General features: G+C 51.0%; 2 protein-coding genes across 3 annotated transcripts; one reads left to right on the top strand and one right to left on the bottom strand.

Annotated features, from left to right (window-relative positions):
• The first annotated feature begins 1,445 nt into the window (after nt 1-1,445).
• Nucleotides 1,446-9,429, top strand: KDF1 (keratinocyte differentiation factor 1). 2 transcript variants are annotated; one of them, XM_007170476.3, is made up of 4 exons: nt 1,446-1,489; nt 6,813-7,883; nt 8,478-8,552; nt 9,116-9,429. In XM_007170476.3, exons 2-4 carry the CDS (start codon nt 6,845-6,847, stop codon nt 9,196-9,198), a joined length of 1,197 nt encoding a protein of 398 aa, XP_007170538.2. In that variant the 5' UTR covers nt 1,446-1,489; nt 6,813-6,844; the 3' UTR covers nt 9,199-9,429. The 2 variants fall into 2 exon arrangements, with proteins under 2 accessions (XP_007170538.2, XP_057414264.1); XM_057558281.1 differs by lacking the exon at nt 1,446-1,489 and adding an exon at nt 2,777-2,819.
• Nucleotides 9,430-12,121: 2,692 nt separating this feature from the next.
• On the bottom strand, nt 12,122-25,547 carry NUDC (nuclear distribution C, dynein complex regulator). The gene is made up of 9 exons (XM_007170475.3): nt 25,339-25,547; nt 23,196-23,273; nt 15,717-15,920; nt 15,560-15,625; nt 14,645-14,761; nt 14,377-14,571; nt 13,055-13,138; nt 12,841-12,959; nt 12,122-12,391 (listed from the first exon to the last, which is right to left on the bottom strand). The coding sequence occupies exons 1-9, from the start codon at nt 25,417-25,419 to the stop codon at nt 12,340-12,342; spliced, it is 996 nt and encodes a 331-aa protein (XP_007170537.1). The 5' UTR covers nt 25,420-25,547; the 3' UTR covers nt 12,122-12,339.
• Nucleotides 25,548-25,879: the final 332 nt, after the last annotated feature.

Here is a 25,879-nt window from a genome sequence, read left to right as displayed (position 1 = left end):
GGCAGGGCACCTGTGGAATGAGACAATGGTGTCCTGAGAGGTGAGATAGGGAAGGAAACCCCCCAGTTGCCATGGGAATTAGCTTCCAAGGAGTGTCCCACCCTGGCTGGGCAAGGAGAGGACTAGGCAACTCAAACAGGGCAGACAAAGATACTGTCCTAATTGGCAGTATCTCCATCTAGGCTTAGGAGGTTGTGTATCTTTGGTACACGTGGAGGGAAGGGGTCTAGGCAGTACTGAATTCCTCCCACTTACCAGTCCTTACTCCAGTGATCTCTTCCCATATCCTTTATCTCATTTTGTATCCATTATCTTTTTTAATTCTCCCAGTTTGAGAGAGGTACTATTATCTCCACAGATGAGGCTTAGAGAAGGAAGTGTCTTGCCCAAAGTCACACCATTTGGGCCAACTGCCTGAGCAAATAATCTCCCCGTCCTAAGTCTCAGTTTCCTCACCTGTAAAATGGGAATGATAACGCCTGAGGTGTAATCCTCAGGTGTAAGGACTAAATAATACTATGCAAGTAAGGGGGTTAGCATGGATCCTGGAGATGTTCCCTAAAAGTCACTTGTTTATTGGTGCTATTGTTGTTATTAAGTTGGTATTAAGGGGAGCAGGAACCCAGAATAATCCGACCCCTGACTCTTGCCACCCAATGATGTTGCCTCTTCCAGAGACCCCATGGGATGCGGTGATCATGGCCCATTGTGGCCACCTCTGCTGATCTGGGATGTTTCAGGACTGCACAGCCCAGTCTCCTCCTCCACCCGCCCCAGAGCAGAGGCCTCTGTCTTCCTCTGCAGATTTCCTGGAAAAGAGAAGGTGAACTGATCAGAGCAGAGGAACCAGGCCCCGAGTTCTGCCTCAGGACAAACGCAGAAATCAGGTCCCAACGATTCAATCAGTAGAGAATATCTGCTGAGCGCCCAGGATGTGCCAGGTCCTGCTCTGGGCACCCGGGGCATTTGGGAACAAGAGCATACCCTAGTCAGAGGCTAAAGGAGGAGACGGAAGACAAGAAAACAGTGTGCTGAGTATTATGATAAGGAGTACAGAGAAAACCAGACAGGCGTAGGCGTCAGGGAAGGAGTTTCAGGAGACATGCCCTTTGAGCTTAGCCTTTAAGACCCGGCAAGTCCTCCGCAGCAGCTCAGAGATTGCTGGGCCCATCTGTCCATTTAATAGAAAAGCAAACTGAGTCCCGGCGTCTGTCCACCGTGCCCGCCACACCTCACTTACCCGGACTAGGCCGAGCGCTGCTCTCGCAGTCCGCGGACCGAGTGACAGAGCCCGGCCGCAGTGCCCGCCCAGCTCCCAGGGCGGGGCCTCGGCCCAGGTGCGCGGCGGAGGCGCTTCGCGGAGGCAGGAAGTGTGTCCCCAGCGGCTACCCGTGCAGCGCTCCCGCGAGACGCTCACCTGCGCCCCAGGTGAGCGGCGAGGGGGGCGGGGGGAGGGGCCGAGCTGGAGGCGGCTCACCTGGCGGGACAGGTAAGCCCCGCGCGGGCCCGAGGGGGCGCGAACCAAGGCGGCACCGGTGTGGAGAGACCCCCGAGGCTACGCCCGGGCGAGCGAGGGTCCCGGGGCCGGTTCCTCCGGTGCCACCCTCCCACTTCCGGGGTGCGCGGGCCGGGCCCGGCCAGGGAGCGGCCTGAGCGGGCGCCTGGTCTGGGCGGGCAAACTGGGGTGAGGGGGCCGTGTTCGCCCTTAGGGCTGCGCTGGCTTGGGGTGGGAGCCGTGCTTGCTGGGGAGGCGGGGGCGGGAGGGGAGAGGGGGCCGTGCACACCCTGAGCAACAGTGTCGAGAGGCTGGGTCTGCCCGCGGGAAGAGGGCCCCTGCAGCTGGCGAAGCTGGTGCTTGCCCCGAGGGCATTGCTGGTGTAGGGGCTATGCTAGTCCGAGCAGCAGTGCCGGGGTCTGCTTCTCCGTTGCCCCCGGGACTAGGTGCCCGCGGATGCGGGAGTCCCGGGCTGAGCCTTTGGGGCAGGAGATCAAGGGTGCACGGATGCCGGGCACGAGAGCCGACGGCTGTTTCGTGAGCAGGGCTGGGGTGCCCCTCTCGGCTGGGTGTGCAGGACTCGAGTGGGTGGGACACAGGCTGGTGCGGCCGGTCCTGACCTGAGCACCTTCGGAAGAAGGGGATGGGACGGAGACAGACCTCGGAGTATGTGTGTTCTCAGGGACTAAGGGGGAGTGGGAGAGCATCAATTAGAAGTTTGGGGAGGGTGTGCCTGGGGCCTGGGAGCTTCTGACCCTGAGGAGGATCCCTGCAGTGCCTTGGGGCGCCCACTGACCCAGCTCCTCCCAGGTGCCAGGCACAGCTCTAAGGCCCCTGCGCAGTAAGATCTCATTTAAACCTCAAGGTGGCCCCTGAAGATACTCCTCACTCCCCTTGCTAAAGACGAGAAAACTGAGGCCAGGAGTCTTACCCCAGGCCACAACAGGAGCCCCTGATAAACCAAGAGACTGGTGTTCCGAGGATTTTGGAGGTGGGGGCAGCAGCAGTGAGGGAGAGATACAGCCAGGACAAAATGGGCTGAGATTGACTTTAGGAGGGTTTAGGGCCTAGAAAGGAGGGGAAAACTGAAGCCAAGCACTGTCCTTACCCCAGGTCTTGTCCCCCTTTCCTCCATCCCCCCCCGCCCCCGCCCCCCGAGATGTGTGGCACAGAGCAAAGTACAGGGGCTCCAGAGTCTGGCGGACCACAGTACAAATCCAGCTCCATTCCTTTCCAGCTAGGTGTCTCTGGGCAAGTCACTTCACCTCTCTGAGCTTCAGATTCCTGACCTGTAAAGTGGAGATATAATACTTGCCAGGCAATTGTGAGTGTTAAATAAAGCAAAAGTCCTCTTGAGCTGGAGCCTATTTCTGGCCCATTTGCTGCTGCTTCCTCAGCATTTAGTACAGTGCTGAGCACATGGTAGGTGCTCAGAAAATATTTGTTGGATGAATTTAATGAATGGTAGCGACTGCGAAAACCTTGGAGGTAGAGGAGGAGACAGTAACCAAGACCATGAACAATAACCTCTTGTTGTTCTTACAAACCCCAGGTACCCCAGAGCTCAGTGTGGTTCAAACAGTGTAGATGTGCCCACCCTCCTGATCCAAGGGCTGAGCCTGAAAGACTCAGGGCTCTCCCTATGCAGGCCCTCCTTGGGCACAGGCTCACCCATGGAGCTGGCAGCTGACCACTTTGCCCCCTTCCTCCCAAATAATAGATGGGATGGGGTAGTGGATAAGAGTCTGGGCCAGGCCACTTGCATTCAAACAGCTGTGTGGCTTTGGACAACTTAGTTAACCTCTCTGTGCCTCTGTATAACAACAACAACAATAATACCTACAAATAGGGTTGTGAGAATTAATTAGTTGAATACATTTAAAGCACTGAGAATAATGTAAGCTTTCAATAATTAACTTTTTTTTAAAATTTTTTTTTATTTTTGACTGCATTGGGTCTTTGTTGCTGCGTGTGGGCTTTCTCTAGCTGCAGCGAGCGGGGGCTACTCTTCATTGCGGTGCGTGGGCTTCTCATTTCAGTGGATTCTCTTGTCGGTGGAGCATGGGCTCTAGGCATGCGGGCTTCAGTAGCTGTGGCACACGGGCTCAGTAGTTGTGGCTCACGGGCTTAGTTGCTCCACGGCATGTGGGATCTTCCCAGACCAGGGCTCGAACCTGTGTCCCCTGCATTGGCAGGCGGATTCTTAACCACTGCGCCATGGGGGAAGCCCAATAATTAACTCTTTTACTAGAAGGCAAACTCCTGAGGTTAGGGAATTTTGTCTGTTTTACCACTTTATCCACGGAATTTAGAAGTGTCTGGCATACAGCAGGCTCTCAGTAAATATTCATAAATGAGTGAATGAATAAATCCATACCCACCCCAACATTGCTCAAACCCAGGCAAAGGTTTTTAACCGCTTGCCTCTCTGGATTGTGAGGGACTTTCAAGTCACCTGTTACAATTTCAGTTTGCACACCTTTGGAGGGGGACTTCACCTTACTCTCACCAGACTGCTGCTCCCCCCACTCTGGTCAGCCTGGAGCCTAAGTCCTTTCTCTTTCTACCTAATGGTCCTGGTTCTACCCAGAGGTCACACAGAATGTATTAGTCTCCTGAAGTACTTACTGTACCAAGCTTGTTCCAGACACTGATGCAGAAAGGAATCAGACACAGTCCCTGCCCCTCGGGGTCATATAGGCTTATCTTCAAACACTGGGTTCAAAGTCAACTCAGCTGACCAAGATCCCAGCAGAATGCTGTGGGGAAAGGGGCTCCCATCTGAGTTGAGGTTCTAGAGTGTCCTTGGAGAAGGACCGCTGAGTGGGGCTGGGGGAATGGGTTGAAGAGTTGCAGGAATAGTTAAAGAATTCCTGTATCCTCCTCATCCGTATTCACCATGGCTAACATTCCCTCCTTTTCTCTGTCTACACACATATACCTTCTGTTTTGGGGGGAACCCTTTGAGGTTAGGTTGCAGACATCATTCTTCTTTACCCCTAAATGCTTCAGTATATGTTGCCTAAGAATAAGAACGTTGTCTTATTTAACATTGACGTTAATACTATTAAATAATATACAGTCTATTTTTAAATTTTACCAATTATCCAATTTCTCCTTGTGATCCAGGATTCAATTCAGGATCACACAGTCCATTTAGTGTCATGTCCCTTAACTTGGGCTTGTCTGATGTTTCTTCATGATTACATTCAGGTTATACATTTTTGGCAGGACTACTCCATAAGCGATGCTGTGTCCTTTTTAGTGCATAGTATCAGGAGACACATCATGTCAGTTTGTCCCATTATTAATAATGTTAACTTTGATCATTTGATTAAAGTAGTGTCTGCCAAGTTTCTCCAGATTTGTGTTTTGTTGTTGTTGTTGTTGTTTTAAATTGTCACTGGCTGCCATAAGTAGAAGGGAATAGAGGTGGCCAGGATGGGGGCCTTGACAGTATGTGGGTGAGAGATGGTGGTGGGCCAGTTTAGGGAGGTAGCATTGATTTGCCCAAAGCACATTGCCTATTAGAGCCAGAACTGGGACTAGGATACAGATATCCTGATGCCCAGTTCCAGGTTCCTTTCACATCACCAGTTCTAGGACACTAGTGCCATTAAATCAGGGATAAATAAAAAGTTAAGACATTAATGTCTCAGAAAATCCAGGCTAAGGATAGTTACTCCCCAGCACACCCCTACATGTGATCAAGGACCCTCCCAAGTACATCACTACGTAATGTTCCCGCAGGCAGAGTTGTTTACTCCCATGATGCCCCATATATCCTACGTGTTCCAGCTCATGAGCTTTTAAGCATCTGTTTTCCCTGCAAAACCATGTGTGAATCACAGGAACAGCGCCTATAGTTCATTCATTTTTGGTTCTTCTGTACCTAACACAGGGCCAGGTTCAGTGAAATCTTAGCTCTGAGCTTGCTAGCAACCAAGTCGAAAAGGGAAAGAAGATGTATTTTGAGGCTTGGCTTTCTCGTCTAGTCAAAGGAAGCAAAACAGTGCTTGATGTTAAATGTTGATAGGAGAGCAAATCTGAGCCATACTGAAACATTGACTGGGGACCTGTTGATTCCCATGTCTGATCTGAAAGAGGAGGGGAAGAAAGCGAAGGTGCTAATGATCAGGTTCTGTAGCAAGTCAATGGAAAGGCATTTGTTGAGCAGCCTCAGAGGCTCTATGCTGCTGGGCTTACCAACAGTGGGAAGAAGCTCAGGGAGACCATTGCCCAGAAAGTGAGATCTCAGGAGATTTTTCTTTTTATATGGTAAAATATGCATAAAATTTACCATTTTAATTTTTTAAAGTAATTTTAACGTTATAGTCCTGTGACATTAAACACATTCACACTGTTGTATAACCATCACTACCATCCATCTCTAGAACTTTTTCATCTTCCCAAACTGAAACTCTACCCGTTATATACTAACTTTCCATTCTCCCCCATCTCCAGCAACTACCATTCTACTTTCTGTCTCTGTGAATTTAACTGTTCTAGATATTTCATATAAGTGGGACCATACAATATTTGTCCTTTTGTGTCAGGCTTATTTCATGTAGCGTAATGTCTCAAGGCTTATCAATGTTATAGCGTGTATCAGAATTTCATTTCTTTTTAGGGCTGAATAATATTCCATTGTGTGTATAGACCACATTTTGTTTATTCTTTCATCCATCAATGAACATTTGGGTTGTTTCCATCTCTGCCTATTGTGAATAATGCTGCTGTGAACATTGGTGTACCAGTATCTGTTTGAGTGCTTGTTTTCAATCATTTTGAGTATATATGCAGAAGTGATATTGCTGGATCAGATGCTAATTTTATGTTTAACTTTTCGAGGAAACTCCACACTGTTTTCCACAGCAGCCATACCACTCTATATTCCCACCAGCAATGCACAAGGGTTCCAACTTCTCCATATCTTCTCCAATGCTTGTCATTTCTGTTTTTTTTTTTTTTTAATTTTTAAATTTATCTATTTATTTATATTTATTTTTGGCTGTGTTGGGTCTTCATTTCTGTGCAAGGGCTTTCTCTAGTTGCGATGAGCGGGGGCCATTTCTGTTTTTAATAGTAACCATCCCAATGGGTGTGAAGTCCCAGGAGATTCTGATACATAGTTAGACCACAGAGAGAACTTCCTCTCTGGGGAGCAAGGGGATACTAGACAGGTTTCGTGGGCATACTTGGGCCCATCCACATCACAGACCTCTCAGAAACCAGAAGTCTGAAGCTCCTCAGGTCATAGCGCAGGAGCTCGCCGCTGACCTCTGATCCTGACTCCTTCCTGGCCTCTCCCCCACAGGTGCCTGGCTACGGCAAACCATGCGGTGAGCCATGCCCCGCCCTGGACACCCCCGCCCATCATCTGGGCCCCCACGCTTGGGACCCTGGGAGCGGCCAACGGAGCTATGCCTGGAGACATATGACGAGCCATCCCGGGCCCCACCGAGCCGCCGCACCCGTAGGCCAGACCCCAAGGACCCCGGCCACCATGGACCCGAGAGCCTTACCTTCATCTCTGGCTCTGCTGAGCAGGCTGCTGAGCCCCCAGCCTGCTGCCTGCTCTGGCGACCCTGGGTGTGGGACTGGTGCCGGGCTGCCTTCTGCTTCCGCCGCTGCCGGGATTGCCTCCAGCGCTGTGGAGCCTGTGTGCGGGGCTGCAGCCCCTGCTTGTCCGCTGGGGACTCCCCTGAAGGGGCTGCTGAAGCCAACTGGGTCAAGGAGCACAACGGAGTGCCCCCCAGCCCTGACCGTGCCCCTCCCAGCCGGCGGGATGGCCAGCGGCTCAAGTCGGCCATGGGTAGCAGCTTCAGCTACCCTGACGTCAAGCTCAAAGGCATTCCTGTGTATCCCTACCGCAGCACCACCTCCCCAGCCCCGGACGCGGACTCCTGCTGCAAGGAGCCACTGGCCGACCCCCCACCCATGCGGCACAGCCTGCCCAGCACCCTTGCCAGCAGTCCCCGAGGCTCTGAGGAGTACTACTCCTTCCACGAGTCGGACCTGGACCTGCCCGAGATAGGCAGCGGCTCCATGTCCAGCCGAGAGATCGATGTGCTCATCTTCAAGAAGCTGACAGAGCTGTTCAGTGTACACCAGATCGACGAGCTGGCCAAGTGCACCTCAGACACTGTGTTCCTGGAGAAGACCAGTAAGATATCGGACCTTATCAGCAGCATCACCCAGGACTACCACCTGGATGAGCAGGACGCTGAGGGCCGCCTGGTACGCGGCATCATTCGCATCAGTACCCGCAAGAGCCGTGCCCGCCCGCAGACCACAGAGGGGCGCTCAACCAGGGTGGCTGCCTCTGCTGCCCCTGCCCCTGACAGTGGCCATGAGACCATGGTGGGCTCAGGGCTCAGCCAGGATGGTAGGTGGGGCCCCACAGGGCTGAGGGGCAGAGTAGAGGAGGCTCTGGACAGGGAGGGTTGCACTGGGGTCTTTGGCCACTGTGGGTCCACCCTCAGCCGGTCCCAGCTCTTCCTCCTCCTTTTTCTCCACTCTTCTACATCCCCTAACAGGTTCTTTCTGTCCCCTGCTGCCACCTGCCAGAGTAGCTTTCAGGCCCAACCAGCTAGCCTAGTTAACAGGACCCAGGAACCCATGCGAATTTGGACCTCTTAGCTGGCCTGGCCTAACCAAAACCCCTACCCACCCATTCATCCCTGCACAGACAGACCGACACACACACACACACACACACACGCACGCGCACACACACACACACACACTCTCTCTCTCTCTCTCTCTCTCCCTCCCTCCCTCCCTCCCTCCCCCCCTCCCTCCCTCTCTCCTCTCTCTCTCTCTCTCTCTCTCTCCCTCTCTGCATCTTTGTTTTAAACATCGTTTCCCTAGCCCAGCCCAGGGGTGAATGGCCCCTCTCTCAATGGGCTGGGGGCAGAAGTGGGGAATAGGGTTGAAAGGATGTGATAATGACCACTGCCCCTTCATGTTCCCTCCCTAGAACTCACAGTGCAGATCTCCCAGGAGACAACCGCAGATGCCATCGCCAGGAAGCTGAGGCCTTATGGAGCCCCAGGTTTGGTCCCGACATGAGAGTGTGGAGAGGAGAGGGGACTGCCCTAGCAGCCCCCCACCTGCCCCTCTCCCAGCTTCCTCCTGGGGTGGGTGAGGATGGGATCAGAAAGGGACGAGAAGCCTGAGCAGCCTTATACCCCATCCCAGTTCTGCAAACTGGCTTAAAGGTTCAGCTGGGAGAGATTCAGGGGGATGCCCCTGAACCAGCGGCGGGGGGCGGGGGGGCAGGTGCCCAGAACCTGCATCTAAACCCAGGTCACTGGAGAGGAAAATGGAGGGCAGGTGAGGAGGGCCATCCATTGGTGCTGAGAAGGCACCATGTGTGGTTTCTACTGCTATCCTGTTGGCTTTTACAAGCCCCTGGGAGCAGGGTTATTACCCTTTAGAGAGCGAGACTGGGGTTCAGAGAGGTCAAGAAACTGAGTGGATCACCCAGCCAGGATCAGACTGACCCAGGCTCAAGTCCCCCTCTGCTCCTTCTCAGCAGGTTTCTCCCTGCCTGAGGGACTTGCATGAGCCCCTCCCCATCTCTGAGCCTCTGTTTCCTGCTCCCTTTCCCTTCAGGATACCAAGCCAGCCACGACTCATCCTTCCAGGGCACCGACACAGACTCTTCAGGGGCACCCCTGCTCCAGGTCTACTGCTAACCCGCACTGGGTCCAGGGGCCGCAACCCCTTCTGAGAGAAGCACGTCTACTGCATGAAGAGCGGGACCAGAACCCTCTTTGTGGGAGGGAGGCCATGAGCCCAGAAGCAGTGCCCACTCTGGCTCCTCCTGCCTTGGCTGACTGGTTCCTGGACCACATGCATTTCACTGAGCCGTGGTGCCCACATCCCCCGGGTCCTCCGCTGGCCTGACCCCTGCCTGGGCCTGTTCCTTCCTGCCCACAGTCTTCAGGAAGCCTAGGTCATGGAAAGCAAAGACTGAGGGGTTAACTTCTGGAACTGAATCCTGACTCTGCCCCCATAACATGCTCCCCCTGTAACATACACCCCATAACCGATCATGCAAACCTCCCCCTCCCCAGGACAGCGGGGAGGGAAGGTAACAGCTAAAAGAAGCTTGTCTTAAATGGATTGGGTTTGGGGGAAGACAGGGCCTCCGGAATTCTGTGGGCAGAGCCCAATCCATGTTACGTTCTGTTGAGCAGTTAGGTTCTCGGCTGATGTTCTACATGCTAACGTGACTATAGTACAAAACTTAATAGACATCTGTCTGCTCATCTTGGCTGTGATACTGTCTTTTCTGTCCCATTTGCCTGACTGCTGCGTGGAGCAGGAGACAGCATTGGGTATCCAGCCTGGCTTAGTGTCATGGGGTTGAGGGCAGAAGGCTGAACTGAGAGCAGTGATGCCATCTCTTGGGCTCACGGTGAGTTCTAGGAGACAGAGCCAGTCACAGTGCCTGTGCCTGAGAAGGGTTTACCACGTGGTTTCTGTCATTGTTGAGAGGTCCTTCTAGGCAGGCCTGCCTGGACTCCCTCTGTTGCCCCAATTCACTGCCTGTAGGCTGGCCTGCTTCTGGCCATCCCTGCAGTTTCCCCAAATCCCTGAGCACGTGTCAGCCCACCCCACCTCAGACCTGCTGCTCCCTCCACCTCCCCCTGGTGCAGACAGCACTCAGGGTCACTGGTGTCTGCTCAGCACTCCCAGCAACCCAGGATTGGGTGGGGGGGGTCATTCTTCTTTCACAGGTGCTGGCGCTCAGAGGTGTCAAGGAATTTAGTGGGTCATGCAGCTACTAACTGTGGCTCTGTATCCGGAAGCTGGCCTCTTGGCAGTTGTGCCCCCAAGCTGGCAAGCTGACCTGCTTGGGGTAGAAGCAGGCTCCCCATTTGGACCTCAGAGCCCAGCTGGGTTCAGAAGGATCTTGCTTGGCTACTCCTCACACACAGGGGTGTGTTTGTTCTCTCAGTGAGACCGGAGCAGGCCCAGCAGCCCAGTCTTAACTGATGATAAGCTAGGTGTCCAGGATCCCTCACTGCCCCACTTCACCTGCAGCACCCCCCAGACCTTCTGTTGCTCTCATGGGCACCCTTTGGAAAGTGACTGGACAAACTGTACTTGTCTGTTCAGTTTCCTATTGGACACACAGGATGGTCCCTTGTGGCCATGACCACAGGGCCCAGTACCAGTGATAAAACTGGCCCCTTTCCTTAGGCTCTGCTGTCTCTTCCAGGTCAAGGCCTCTGCGATTGAAAATGACCACAGGCCGGGAATTCCCTGGTGGTCCAGTGGTTAGGATTCTGCACTTCTACTGCAGGGGGCATGAGTTTGATCCCTAGTCGGGGAACTGAGATCTCATATGCCATGCCACATGGCATGGCCAAAAAAAAAAGAAGGTAAAGAAAATGACCGTGGGACTTCCCTGGTGGCGCAGTGGTTAAGAGTCCACCTGCCAATGCAGGGGACACGGGTTCGAGCCCTGGTCGGGGAAGATCCCACATGCCGCAGAGCAACTAAGCCTGCACGCCTAGAGCCTGTGCTCCGCAATAAGGGAAGCCACCGCAATGAGAAGCCCGCTCGCCGCAACTAGAGAAAGCCCACGCGCAGCAACGAAGACCCAATGCAGCCAATAAATAAATAAAGAAAAGAAAAAATGACCACAGGGCACTGAAGCCCAAGGATATTGCTGGACAGAGTAGGAGAGTGATGCCACAGTCCTTCCATCTTAGCCTTGGCCCGAAAGCACCATTTTCCAAGCTTAGCCTTGGGAACTGCTACTGGCATTCCCAGAAAAGAGGGTTTATAAATTTGGTAAACAGACAAAGCCAAACACTGCATACCTTCTTTAAGTCTTTAACAAGCTATTCTGAAATGCCAAAAGGACAGACATGCTGTGTTCCAGAAATTCAGGGGTCACCCACGGCCCACAGAGCATAGCACCCTGGCCAAGCCAACCTAGACATTCTTGCTGTAACCATGACCTCTGTGGCACCCTGCACTGTGACCTGTACTCTCCCACCAAAGGGTCAGCTCTGGTGGCTGGATTTAGGCAGAAGGGAACACCTCTCCAGCCCTGGCACTCCCTCAGTGGCTCACTCTGTGAAGCCCTAAAACCTGCAGAGGTCCAGGTCAGAGACACACAATAGGCTCCACTGGGCTTCACCCTGCCTTCCCGGCCAGATCCCCACCACACACAGAGCCAATCTGAGGCCTGGGTGGTTCCCCAGCCTTTGCTGCTCTCTGCCCCTGGGGATAAGAGTGTAGTTTTAGAAACACTTGCTCCAGGGCTAGAGGACAGACCCAGTGCTGTGGGAAATTGTCTTAGAGATGAAAATGGAATCAAGCCGGGCTGGTCTTAAACTTTGCTGAGTCATGGGCCCCTTTGAGAATCTGACATATGTTCTGGTCCCTTTAGCCACTTTTGGTCAGAATCATACACAGACTAAAAGCCTTGTTTGAATCCTCCATTTAAGTAATGAGAAACTGAGCCCCAGGGAGGGGCAAGGACTTGCCCTAGATCACATGGCAGAACCTGGGCTAGAAGACAAGCCCCCAGATCCCAGCAGCAGCCATAAGAGGCCTGTCCCCCAGGGAAAGGCCAGAGGGAAGGGAGGACACAGCTGGAATTGGGTAAATAGTTTTAATGTGTAACAGCAGGCCAAATGGGAGGACAAGACACCCCCAAGGCCCCAGCCCTTCTCCCATGATGCCCTTAGACCTGTGTGTGGGCCAGCCCCATGCCTGCCCCAGCCCTGAGGCCCACAAGTCCCAGGGAAGGGTGGGAAAGGAAGGTGGGTAGCTGGGAGCTCAGCCCCAAGGGTTCAGGGGGGCCAACACAGGGGCTAGTTGAATTTGGCCTTGGAAAAATCCATCTCTGGATGCTGATCCATGAACCTGGGGAGGGAAAGTAGGAAGAAGGTGAAACAGGCCATCCCTCTCCCCCAAATTAGTCCCTTTCTCTTAGCTCCCCACATGAAGTCTAATCTCTTTAGAACTCTGAGCAACTTGGAGCCAGGCCAGGCAGGAGTGTGGCCCCAGGGGCTCTCTTTAAGGCCCATTTGAGGACCTGAGGCTGGAAGCTGAGGTGCCAACACTGGCACTGTTTTTCTGTCGGTGACAATGACCGCCTGTTACCCCTTCCTACCCTGAGGTGGCCTTGCCCTCAAGATGACCTCAGCAAGTGATTAGGGGAGGCAAGCCAAGGCTATAAAGCCACAAACTTGGCTGGCTCATCCTGGAAGGGGCAGGGCAGCTCCTGTGTTCTGCTCAGTACACACTTGTTGCTGTCACCCAGGTCCAAGCCCCAGACACCTTCCCCAAACCCCCATCTCTCAGTTGCTCACTTCTTCAGAATCTCCTGTTTCTTCTGTTCATCTGAGGTGGGCAGCCCCATGGACTTCTGTCTCTGGTCGTACATCATCTTCTCCACCATGCTACGGGTCTCACTGTCCAGGTCTGACAGCTGGGGGGCAGGCAGTGACAGGGATGAGTGAAGCTCTGGGGACACCTAGGCCCCTCACCTCCCAACCGAAGCTCCTCCAACCAGCCAGGGCTCACCTTGGAGTTCTCAGGGTTGATCTTCTTGGTATTGATCTCGGGGTCACTGGACACCAAACGGCTCCACCACTCCATCTTGTTGATCTGAGAGGAAGAGGAGGACCACCGGGGGATGGGTGGTGGCTTGCTCTGTGCCCTGGGAACCACCACCCAACCCTTCCAGAACCAAACTCTCTCCCATCCACATCCTGCACTGGGGACCTGCGAAGGCCTGCACTGGGGACCTGCGAAGGCCTGTACTGGGACCTAGGGTGCAAATGAACAAGACCTCTGCCCTCCACAGTGGCTGGGGGAGACAGACACGGAGACAGTCACAAATCAGCATGATAACGGAAAGAATAAAGTACAGAGGGAGGACTTCCCTGGTGGCACAGTGGTTAAGAATCCACCTGCCAATGCAGAGGACACGGGTTCGATCCCTGGTCTGGGAAGATCCCACATGCCGCGGAGCAACTAAGCCCATGCACCGCAACTACTGAAGCCCGGGCGCCTAGAGCCCATGCTCCGCAACAAAAGAAGCCACCACAATGAGAAGCCCGTGCACTGCAACGAAGAGTAACCCCCACTGGCCGCAACTAGAGAAAGCCCATGTGCAGCAACAAAGACCCAGCGCAGCCAAAAAATAAATAAATAAAATAAATGTATACAAAAAAAAAAGTACAGAGGGAGATATTCATCCAGCGTGGAGGGAGAGGTCAGAGCAATACATGGATGGGCTAGGCCTTTAAGGACATACAGTAAACCACATTAAAAAGCAGGGAAGGACATTCCAGGTGGGAGGAAATGCAAGTGCAAGGGCACAGAGGCAGCCAAGGCCAGTCAGGTAGGCTGGGTCAGGTGGTATGTGCCATGGGACGCTTTCCTTGGACCCCTAGCACTTTACAGAGACCACATTCATTTACTGGTGTCTGTAATCCCAGCTCTCTGAGGGTGTAAGGGAGGGAACATAGGCTTCCTCAGGGCACAGTTTTCTACGTGTCGTTCACTGTTCTCTCTCCAGCGCTTAGAACAGTCTCTGGCACGTAGTAGGTGTTCAAGTATTTGTTGAATTGAATGCATGTACAAACCTAATGGAAAGGAAAAGGCTTTCGTACTAAGGACAGTTCCGATCCCAACTCCACCTCCTCCTAGAGGCAAAAGCCTGGGCAAATCTCTGAGCTACCCTTTTCCTGACTCTAAAACTAGACAGACCTACTTTAAAAGTCTTGTTGTGGGGATTAAAAAAGGTATGTCCATCAGGCCCCCAGCACGGTCTCCGAGTTCATGAGCAGCCCCCCTCTCCCTAAGTCACAACACAGGCCAGGAGGCGGGGCTTCTCGCACCTTCTCCAGATGCACCGTCACCACCTTGCCATCCTCGATGAGCCACGAGCTCTCCTCCACCTTCACCTCGTTGTAAAGGTCCCCGTCCACGATCGCCGGCTGCCCCTTGAGCCCCACCCGGAGGCGCCTCCGCTGGATGTCCACCACCACGTCCTTCCCCTTCAGCCGGAAGTTCACGTGGAAGGGCACTGCCAGCTGCATGGGGCAGGAGCAGTCAGGAGAGGCCCCAGGCTGGCTCCCTCACCTCCGCCCCAGCCCCTGCACTCACGTCCAGCTCCGACAGGGTCTGGGTCCAGCGGTAATTGGGCAGGTCCGCCCCATTGCCGAAATTGGGCTTCAGCTTCCCTTTGTCCTTCTCGTCCTCCTCCTCCTCCTCCTCAGCCTCCTGCTCACAGTTGGGGTGCTCGGCTACTTACCTGACAGACCCAGACTGAACCCCACTGGGCCAGGCCCAGGGCATACAGCCACAGAACAGTACAGACCTGGTCCCTGCCCAGTCCACGGCCCACTAGGAGCCAGAGGTAAAACCTGTTCTGATCTCTGCCTGAGAGGAGCTCAGACTGCTAGACCATGTGACAGCTGGGGGACGGTGACAGTCAGAGATGGACCCATGGGACCCACCCAGCTGGCAGTTCAAGCCAAAGGACTTAGGAAGAAAGCCCAGCACAGAACAGGTCATGAGGTGGCCATCAGTAGAGCTGTTCTAAAATAAAACCAGGCTGACAAATGATCAACTTCCTTTTTCTGTGTCTGTAAGGTTGAGACCCTAGTCTCAGACCAGAACCTCTGCAAAGCCAAATGAGTGCCCCAAGGATTATTTGGGAAGCTGGACTCAGGTCAATGTGAGGAGCCCTGAGGGGAACATGCCCCAGGTGTGTCAGAGCAATCCACCATGAAGGGCCAGGCTGGGCCCACAGACCCCAGCCCACCCAAATGGTGCCTGTACAGGCACTGCCCTCCCTGGCTCTTGGGCTTTCCTACCAAGGCTTAAAGCCAGTGGGTTTTGTTTGTTTTTTTAACCCACTTTGGTCCAATGTGGAATCTTGAAGTATGGGGAGGATTCCCAAAGCTAAGGAGGGGCGGGGTGGGGAAGGGGAAGGCTTTCCAGAGAAAGGGAAAGGCTGAAGAGTCCCCGGAAGTTCCAAGCCCCCTGCTAGTCCTGAGCAGCCCCAGTCCATCTCACCTGCTTCCCTGGTGAGCCGAGACTGCCATTCTTGAGCTGGGCTTCATGATTCTCTGCATCCTTTTTCTGTGGCAAAGGGCAAAACATTTGGCAAGAGGGTACCCACTTCTAGTGCCAATGGGGATCAGGGGGGCAGGGGAGAGAAGCCCACTCCTACTTGGTCAATTTCCAGCTGCAGCCTCTCGGCCTCCTCATCAGTCAGTTCTTTGATCTGGGGCCCAGAGGTCTCTGACTTGGCCTCCTTGGCCAGCCTGGCTGCCCGCTCCGCTTTCTCCCGCCGCTCAGTCTCCTGCCGAGCTCTCTTCTCCCGCCTGGCCTTCTGTGCCAGCTGGTTGTGGTGGTTGAAGGTCTGTGTGATAAGCTGAGGAAGAAAGAGAAGGCAATGAGGCATCAGGGGACGGGACATGTCCCAAGACGTGAGGCTAGTCCTATCTCTATTTGCTGAGCGCCTGGGCAAGGCATTGCACTCAGAACCTCAGTTTCCACATCTACAAAATGGCATTTAATACACACCTATATCATTGAGTTGTAATAAGAATACCTGCAAAGAATCTGCTTCAATAAACAGCGACCACTTTAAAAAAAAAAAAAAAAAAACAAGGCAGTCCAGGGACTAAGACCCAACACTGAAGTTGGACAACCTGAATTCTAATCCAGGCTTTGTCAGGCACTAGCTATTGTATTTTTGGCAAATTACTTAACCTGTTAAGAGCTTCAGATTCCTTATCAGCAAGGATGAGTCCCTACCTCACAGGGATGTTGTGCAGACCAAATGATAAGTGCTCTGAAAAGTCCTTCATTATGGAGTGAAGCTGTTAGAAGCAGAACTCCAGCCTCAGCCCCTCTGAGAAGCTTTTCCCCAGCTCTCAGGCCAGAGAGACCTTTCTTGAGGGAAAAGGTAGTCTCCTCCTCTCCTCAGCCTGCAAGCTATCCATTTCAAATCCTGCCTCTCCCATGAAACCTTCCCAGGATGCTTCCAACACACATCCTGCTAGCTGGTCCTCCTGCTGCCCAAGAGCAACCCCAATACTGTTGCCACCTGTCTGGTTCTGTGGCCTTGAACAAGTGAACAACTTTGACACTTTCTAAGCCCCCGTTTCATCAGCTCTCATGACATGTGTCACCTGGCTGAGGCTAACTCAGTGTGAGCTGGTGGAGGGTGGGGAGAAGCACCTTCTCTGCTATGAAAATACAATGGGAGAAATGGTTCTACCTCATGTTTTACACCAGCAGCTCTCAGAGTGGGCTCCCCTGACCCACGGCAACAGCGTCACCCAGAATTTGTTAGAAATGCTAAATCCCAGGCCCCGCTCTAGACCTACTGCATCAGAAATTCTGGGGATATGGCCCAGCCATCTGTATTTTTAACAAGCCCTCCTGGCCAATTCTCGTGCATACGTGAGAGTCACACCTACATTTGAGTTCCTGGTCTACTCCTACCTGTGTGACCCTGAGGTCATCTCTCTGTGCTTCTATCTTATTATTTCTAAAAGCAGTCTTACATAGCTATTCTTTGCCTAGAGTGTCCTTGCCCCTACTCCCAGGTTGCCTGGCAAACTCCTACTCATCCTCCAGGACCAGCTCAAGTGTCTCTTGAATTTCACCTCTTCACCTTTGGCAGGCTCAGGAATTTACCCAACTTAGGAAACCCAACTCTGTGTCAACCCACACACCTGGAGGAGGCCTCACAGGGCACCCACCACATGATCAGCGGTCAACAAACCATCTTTCAAGAATCTCTGAGCCATAGATGGAGGGAGAAAGGGATCTGCAAGAGCTGAGGGGAATCACGTGGGGCTCAGGGTCACTGGAGTCAGCCATGGGCTCCCAGATCTAGGGTTCTGCCAAATGCCCTGTGGCCTCTCATTCATTTGAGGCCAGTTCCTCCTCTTACCCTCACACCTCCAACCTCACGCCACACTGCAGTAGCTCCACACTCTTCAAGTTTAAAGGGTACCAAAAGAACCCCCAAACCAAATGGGTTAACAAAGTGAGGTGTGTATAAGAAAGAAATGAGCCACCTGAAGGCCATTCTGCTGTCAACAGAAGGGATCAGTCATGGCACAATTACGCCAGCAGAGGCTGTTCCACCACAGGGCCTTGGTCCCAAGTCCCTAATCAGGACCTTGAACTCAAGCCATTTGCCAATGAGTGGCCAAGGGGAGGCGGGAGCGGGGCCATCCCCTCTTCCCGCTCCAGTGAATCATGTTACGTCCCATTCGTCCTGTTCTTTCCTAGCTCCTGGAGGTTAGATGAGGGCAGAGCTGAACCACCAGGCACAGTCAAGGCCAATCACAGCAGCCTCTGACCCCCTCCTCCCAGTCTCCTCCCACCAGCTTTACCCAGGCCCAGCCCCAGGTACAGACCCCTGGGAGTGTGTAGCCTAGGCAGGAATACCAACTGGCAGGCTGTCAGAGCCAAGCTTCTGTCACTGGACACATCTTTGGGAACCACAGACCAGCAGAGTGGGGAAGCAGTGAGGAGGGCTGGGCCAGTTCTAAAAGACAGCCCCCGACTGCTCAGTGGGCATACCTGAACACAGCGCTCCCTGACCTAGGCTGGGCGACAGGGGAGCAAAGGGTGGTTCCCACCGCCTGGCCGGGAGACCCCAGAGGGAAATTTAAGCTAAACCCAAAGGCATGAGGTCCTGAACCTGACCATAGGGTGGGGGGACACATCTGAGGGAGAAGACACACTCCTGTTCTAGAACTTCATATAAATGGAATCATTCAATATGTGCTCTTATCTGTCTTCCTTTAAAAGGCTGAATAATGTTATATTATGTGTATATATGACATTTTGTTTATTCATCCATCAATGAACGCTTGGGTTGCTTCCACTTCTTGGCTATCATGATCAGTGTTGCTATGGGTGTACAAATCTCTCTTCAAGACCCTGCTCTCACTTTTGGGGGGTATTCACCTAGAAGTGGGATTGCTGGATCATATGATAGTTCTATTTTTAATGATAGTTCTATTTTTAATTTTTTGAGGAACCACCATACAGTTTTCCACAGCAGCTGCACCATTTTACATTCCCACCAACAGTGCACCAGAGTTCCAATTTCTCCACATCCTTGCCAACACTTGGTGTTTTCTGGGGTTTTTGATAGAAGCCATCCTAATGGGTGTGAGGTGACGACATCTCATTGTGATTTTGATTTGACTTTCTCTAATGATTAGTCGAGCATCTTTTATAATAAAAAGTTTTTTTTTTTTAAGGAATTCCTTTATTTTTATTTATTTATTTATTTATTTTTGGCTGTGTTGGGTCTTCGTTTCTGTGCAAGGGCTTTCTCCAGTTGCGGCAAGCAGGGGCCACTCTTCATCGCGGTGCGCGGGCCTCTCACTGTTGCAGCCTCTCTTGTTGCGGAGCACAAGCTCCAGACGCGCAGGCTCAGCAGTTGTGGCTCACGGGCCTAGTTGCTCCGCGGCATGTGGGATCTTCCCAGACCAGGGCTCGAACCCGTGTCCCCTGCATTGGCAGGCAGATTCTCAACCACTGCGCCACCAGGGAAGCCCTAATAAAAAGTTTTTAAACAGCTATGATAATTCACTTTTACCAGCAATGTCTGAAGAGTACCCTTTTTTCCACATCCCTGTAAGTAATTCTTAAAAAAAATTTGTCAGTTTGACCAGAGAAAAAAAAAGGGCATCTCACTGTTTCTCTCTCCTGCATTTCCTTGACTACTACTGAATTTAAGCATCTTTTCACATGTTCTTCATGGAATTGCCCATTTTTCTGTTTATCCTTTTCTTGTCAATTTACAAGAGCACCTGCATATTAAATTGGCTATTAAATTTTATCTGTCCTCTGCAATGCATGTTTTCCAGATCTATTGTTTTTCAACTGACTTCATATGTCATTACGTCTCTTTTTTTTTAATAGCGAATATTATATGCCAGACACTTTTCTTTTCTTTTTTTTTTTTAATTAATTAATTAATTTATTTATGGCTGTGTTGGGTCTTCGTTTCCGTGCGAGGGCTTTCTCTAGTTGTGGCAAGCGGGGGCCACTCTTCATCGCGGTGCGCGGGCCTCTCACCACCGCGGCCTCTCCCGTTGCGGAGCACAGGCTCCAGACACGCAGGCTCAGCAATTGTGGCTCACGGGCCCAGCCGCTCTGCGGCACGTGGGATCTTACCAGACCAGGGCTCGAACCCGTGTCCCCTGCAATAGCAGGCAGACTCTCAACCACTGCACCACCAGGGAAGCCCCGTCATTACGTCTCTTTTGCCACACATGTGTTGTATTGTGAAGAAGCAAACAGCTACCTTTTATTCTATAGCTTCTAGGTTTCTATCCTTGCAAGGTTTCCTCCACACAAGGTTATACATAGTTTCCCAGCTTTCCTTACTAAGCTCTTCTTGATCTGCAATTTATTTTTAGATATGAGTAAAACAGATGGTACAGTATGGTACACGTTTTGTTCTTTTACCAGTAGCCAGTTATAGCAGCATGAATCATTAAATCGTCCTTTGCCTATTGAACTGAATTACCTACCTTATTGGACACATCTTAAATCCTCATACGTGCTAGACTTTTTCTGGATTCTCTATTCTGCTTCACTAGTCCACTCATCTCTTCCTATGTCAATAACATACTGATTAGATTATGGCTTTATCCAAATCCATAATGCCTAGCCCCAAAGCTATAAAAACGAAAAGTATTTTTGTATTTCTCTAAGTTTGTAGCATGAAGGTATTTACAGTCATTTACAGTGGAAGTCATATCTCCCACTTGGTATAAATATCGATACACATTTCTCTGTAGAAATATTAATGTTTCATTACATGATGCTGCTCCTGACCCCTGGACTGGGGTACTGTACGTAATGTACAGTATATGCACTGTATTCCCTCCTAAAATCCAATGAATTCTAAATCCCAAAACACATCTGGCCCCAAGAGGTCCAAAAAAGGGTCTGTGAACTTGTATCCTCATGTGCCAGCCACACTGTATGACCTCTTTTTATCCTTAAAACAGCCCTGTGAGGGAAAGATTATCCCCTTTTCCAGGGAAGAAAAATGAGGCTCAGAAAGTGATTCACCCACCACCACACAGCTGCCAAGCAGGAAGAGGGGGAGACCAGGATTCACTCACATCTGCCTAGCTCCAGAGAACACGTTCTTAACCAACGCACTTGGAAACGATGCATCTGGTGGCCCGGTGCACAGTAGGTCCCCAATACAAAGAAGTTACTAGTGTTACAAATGGAGACCAGGCAGGAAGGCTAGACAGGTTTCTGCCTGCCTGAGAGTCGGACCAACCTCCTGGGAAAGAGCTGACTCTAAGGGAGCAAAGAGCCAAGGAGCATAGCAAGGTCTAAGAGGGACCAGCAGACATCCAATCACAGCAGTGACACCATCATGCCCGTGACACCTCTGAGACACCACTTCTCAATATTATTCATCTCTCTCCCTTCTGCCTGCTATCTTACTCATCCTTCACACCTCAGGCACCTCTTCCTCATCAAGTCTTCCTTGAGCCCCCAACCTAGGTTAGTCCCCATTTTATGCTCCCAGAACTTCCACCCTAACACCCGTCACTTCTTCATTGTCTTTTTTTTGGGGGGGGGGGCGGTTTGTAAGGGGGCTACACTGTGAGATCCACGAAAACAAAGACCATTGTCTGTATTCACCTCTATAATCCCGAAGGGTTTGTCATAGTAGCTAACACAGGCAAAGTGTTAAGTGTTCAATAAACATTAGTTTACAAATGAATGAATGCAGATATTACAAGGTCATCTGGCCCACAGAAAAATGGGAGGTGCTAGTACTAATACAGAAAGAGTATTTGAGCCACAAAGGGTCCTACAGGTCAGTGAGTCCACCTTCTTCCATTTTACAGATGTGAAGATTAAAAGGACCAGAGAATTGGTGGGAAATCAACCAGGCCACACAGCTAGACCAAGGACCCAGGACTCCTACTCCAGGCCAAAGTGTCTGTAACAGAGTAGCCTCAGACCATCAAGACACATTATCAAGCATTTCAGCTTGTTAGAACCCTGAAGCCACAGAAAGCAGTTTGCAAAATATCTCCTTCTTGTTATTATGTCTCTTAAATTTAAGTGAAAACAAATATCAAGGTTATAAAAATCACGGTTCAGTGAGGTGACATGATTTACCAATCTTCAAAAACATAATCACACCCTAAGGAATTAGAAGATGTTCAAGGTATCAGAACCCTTACCACAAAACACAATTCTCAGGAATCACCTCACACCAGTCAGGATGGCCATCATCAAAAAGTCTACAAATAATAAATGCTGGAGAGGGTGGGGAGAAAAGGGAACCCTCCTACACTGTTGGTGGGAATGTAAATTGGTGCAGCCACTATGGAGAACAGTTTGGAGGTTCCTTAAAAAACTAAAAATAGAGCTACCATATGATCCTACAATCCCACTCCTGGGCATATATCCGGAGAAAAACATGGTCTTCAAGGATACATGCATCCCAATGTTCATTGCAGAACTGTTTACAATAGCCAAGACATGGAAGCAACCTAGATGTCCATCAACAGATGAATGGATAAAGAATATGTGGTGTACACACACACACACACACACACACACACACAGGAATATTACTCAGCCATAAAAAAAGAATGAAATAGTGCCATTTGCAACACCATGGATGGACCTAGAGATTATCACACTAAGTGAAGTTAGTCAGAGAAAGATAAATATCATATGATACCACTTATATGTGGAATCTTAAAAAATGATACAAATGAATTTATTTACAAAACGGAAATAGACTCACGGACACAGAAAATAAACTTATGGTTACCAAAGGGGAAAGGGGAAGAGGGATAATCCAGGAGTTTGGGATTAACAGATACACACTGCTGTATATAAAACAGATAAAAAACACGGACCTACTGTATAGCACAGGGAACTATATTCCATATTTTATAATAACCTATAATGGAAAAGAATCTGAAAAAGTATATATATATATATATATATATATATATATATATCTGTATGTTTGTGTGTATGTGTATATATATATCTCTATCTCTGACTCACTTTTCTGTACACCTGAAACTAACACAAGATTGTAAATCAACTATTTCAATTTAAAAAAAAAATTTTTTAAACCCTGCAATTCTCAAATCCTTGAACTTTTGCTCACAGCATCTGGGAAGACTGGGATAGCCGGCTTTGAGTTTTCCTATATCTGTCTTCTAAGCTCAATTTCTAACATTTGCCTACTCTCATCTCCCAGCTAGGTAATTAGAAAAAACCTCAATGGAAAAGGAACCAAAAAGCATGGTGTCAGGGGCAGAAGGCACTTTTACAACAGACTCTGGCTCCAATCCTGGGTCTCCCATAACTCAGCTCAAAAATTTGGACAACCCTGGCTCTCCCAAAACTCAGACCAATTTCCTCACTTGTAAATGGGGATAGTAACATCTGCCCCTCTCAAACTAGAGGACCATGGGGATAGGGCAGATAAAGCACTTGGCAAGGAGAGGGGCTTCAATAAATGACAGCTTGCTTCCCTTCCCTGACTCTTTGCCCTTGGCATTTTACTTCTGCTATAGGTTATTATTATGCCAAAGGAAGGCCAAGTAAGCTCTTCTTCTGGAGAAACAGAGCTGCCCAAGGGACAGTGGTCCCCAACACTCACCTTCTCTGCCATCCCCTCTTCTCCTCCAACGAAAAAGTCCGTTTTGCGTCGAAGGAAGCTGAAGAAAGTGTTCACAAGCTGAAAGAAGACAAAGACCAAAGCTGTAGAGATGCCATATTGGGAGCCCCTCACCTACACAGAAGCTAACTTCCTTAGTCTAGGAGGGAACCTGGGACTGGACTGTTTTACCCCGAGCCTCCCAACTGAGAAAACAGGCCCTGACTTAAGTCACTTCTGCCAGGAAGCCTAGCCTAACCTTACCTAGATCACCTGAAAGGCAGATTTCTCATTTCTTGTGTGCATGTGTATATGTGTTTCACATTTTTTGTGGTGCTAGAAGCAGCCTGAGGATATCGGACACTCCTCTGCATCCAGGGCTTGAAACACCTGGGATCCAGCTTTCCTCTCCACAAAATAAAAAGCCCGTCCAGAGTGGCACTGGCTGAGTTACTAGGGCAGACCTAGAAGGAGGGGAACAAATAAAGCCACTTCAAAGAACATTAAGACCAACTAATTCTGGCTGGGGTGTCAGTGTAGCCAAGTCGTTTAAGAGCATCGGTCTGGGTATCAGACTGATATACATTAGCTCTGTGGCCTTGGGAAAGTTTCTTAACTCCATAAAACAGAAACAGCAGCAGGACCTATTTCTAGGGATATAGGTGAGGATCCTCTGTGAGGACCAAAGGAGGTAATGGAGGTGAGGTCCTTAGCAGTGTCTTGCCCAGAGCAAGAGACCCTCTGCGGGAGAGTGAACTCATCACAAGCAGGCACTGTGAACCATGACTTTGTCTACATCCCCAATGCCTAGCACCAGATCTGACTCAGAGTACATGCTCAATAAAATTTTTGCTGAATGAAAAGACCTAGTAGTGACCTAAGATTAGCACATATAACTAAGCCCTTTTATTTGCCCAAGTGAGTGGTTCTAAATCTGACGCTAGAATTTATCTCAATGGTTTCAATTCCTGCTTCTAGACACTTTTTCAATTCACTCAAAAACGAACTCACTCCCAAATCCAACTGTGTCAACAATTTAGGGGGGTGGGGGATGGGAGCCTTTCACATCTCCAAATTAATAGCACTCTTCCCACCTCAAAGGGCTTAGGAGTCCTTGGTCACCACAGGCACCTAAATGAGAGAATGGGAATGGAAAGCTCCATGAAAACATGTCCCCAGAGAGACACAGAATCAGAAATGGTCTGTGGAAAGCACACACTGGATTCTGGTTCCCTCTAGGTCAGGACCCTTTTGGATGATCTTGGGCAAGTTCCTTCAGTTTCTTTATAGAAAGACTGATCTTGATAGGCTTTTCTACCTTTTGAACTTTCCATGGTTCAAAAAACCAACTCCAGAATCTCGACTAGTTGGTCTTTATCCTTCATACACTACGTGTTATTGGGTCTGGTCACTACGCATGAATTATGTTCTTGCACACATCAATCACTCAACAGATACTTGTTGAATGTTCAAGCCTGATTACTGAGAATTCCTCACTGTCCTTCACTTCAAGACACTACTCTCCTACAAATACAGGAAATAAGGATTCGTAGCTCTGTCTCAAAGAAAGAAACTGAGGCCTGGAGACGTGGAACGGTCTCAAGTTGGTAGGTGGTGTAGAACAATTGTGAACACAGGTCTCCTATTCCCCCTTTCAAGCCCTAAAAAGACCACGTGTTAATATCACCACCCCCCCCCCCCACACACACCGCACACATTCTTCCGCTCGTTCCAAGTCTTGGTACATGCAAATCTCAATGTCTAGAATAGTTCATCCTAAAGGATGCTCTTCGGGAGCGGCCAGCACAAAAGAAACGGGGCCAGAAGTTTGTGGGAGAATAAGGGGGAGGGGGGCGGGGAGAGATCCCAAGACTCTGGGTCTTTTCCAGGGGCGGGCGCAGGGACGCCGGAGCTGCTAAGACAGGAACTACTGAGGGGCCCCAGGGTCCCATGACTGATACGAGTGCAAGACTTGCGGCAAGGAGGCCAGGCCGGAAGCTGGAGTGCAGTAAGAATGTGGGGGGGATCCCAGAGCTTACGAGGCCCAGGGGTGTATCTCGGATCTTGAAGGCAGAGAAGGACGGAGAGAGCGTGGCTGGGGCCCCCCGGGTGGGCCAGGCCGAGCCAACGCCGCACAGGCCGTTACCTCCTGCACGCCGCCCTCGTGCTGCTGCGCCATGGCCAGCAACATGCCGTCGAACCGATCCTCCTCCTGCTCTCCGCCCATCGTGCCGGCCGCTAGCTACGCTCCGAAATCTGAGCTCCGCACACGCGTCCCGCGCTCTCCGGTCCTTAGGGTCGCGTCCGGTCCAACCGCTCTAGTCCTCGGCTTTCCGCAGCGGAGCCGGAAACACGCACACGCCGCGCCGCCCAGGCCCCCCTGCTAGCTCTCTCTTCCCGCCTCTCTTCCGGCCTGCAGCCATTGACCGCGCGGCAAACAGCCCGCTTCGCCGGCCATTGGTCGACTTGCTAAGCCAATTAAAGAGCTCGTCAGTGAAGTTGTGGGCGGAGACGAGGGCCCCGGAGTTTGGTGTGAGTTGCTATGGTCACCAGACGCTTTTTATGGAGCCTTCCAGAAAGCCCTGGGCCCAACTCCGGCGGGATTGGAAGCTAAAAAGGCACGAACTTTGTTCCTATGGGAATGACCTCCCAGCTTGTAGAACAGTGAAGCGGAAAGTGTTCTTAGT

The sequence above is a fragment of the Balaenoptera acutorostrata genome, chromosome 1, assembly GCF_949987535.1.
Source record: "Balaenoptera acutorostrata chromosome 1, mBalAcu1.1, whole genome shotgun sequence".
Taxonomy (NCBI): domain Eukaryota; kingdom Metazoa; phylum Chordata; class Mammalia; order Artiodactyla; family Balaenopteridae; genus Balaenoptera; species Balaenoptera acutorostrata.
This window is presented reverse-complemented; position numbering and strand designations above follow the sequence as displayed.

Excerpts from the sequence above, each read along its gene's own strand:
- KDF1 (XM_007170476.3), top strand. The coding sequence starts at position 6,845 with ATGCCCCGCCCTGGACACCCCCGCCCATCATCTGGGCCCCCACGCTTG. Across the intron at positions 7,884-8,477 it reads CTCAGGGCTCAGCCAGGATG|AACTCACAGTGCAGATCTCC; the intron begins GTAGGTGGGGCC and ends TTCCCTCCCTAG. Across the intron at positions 8,553-9,115 it reads GAGGCCTTATGGAGCCCCAG|GATACCAAGCCAGCCACGAC; the intron begins GTTTGGTCCCGA and ends CTTTCCCTTCAG.
- NUDC (XM_007170475.3), bottom strand. The coding sequence starts at position 25,419 with ATGGGCGGAGAGCAGGAGGAGGATCGGTTCGACGGCATGTTGCTGGCC. Across the intron at positions 15,921-23,195 it reads AAGAGGGGATGGCAGAGAAG|CTTATCACACAGACCTTCAA; the intron begins GTGAGTGTTGGG and ends TTTCTTCCTCAG. Across the intron at positions 14,762-15,559 it reads TCGGCTCACCAGGGAAGCAG|GAGGCTGAGGAGGAGGAGGA; the intron begins GTGAGATGGACT and ends AACTGTGAGCAG.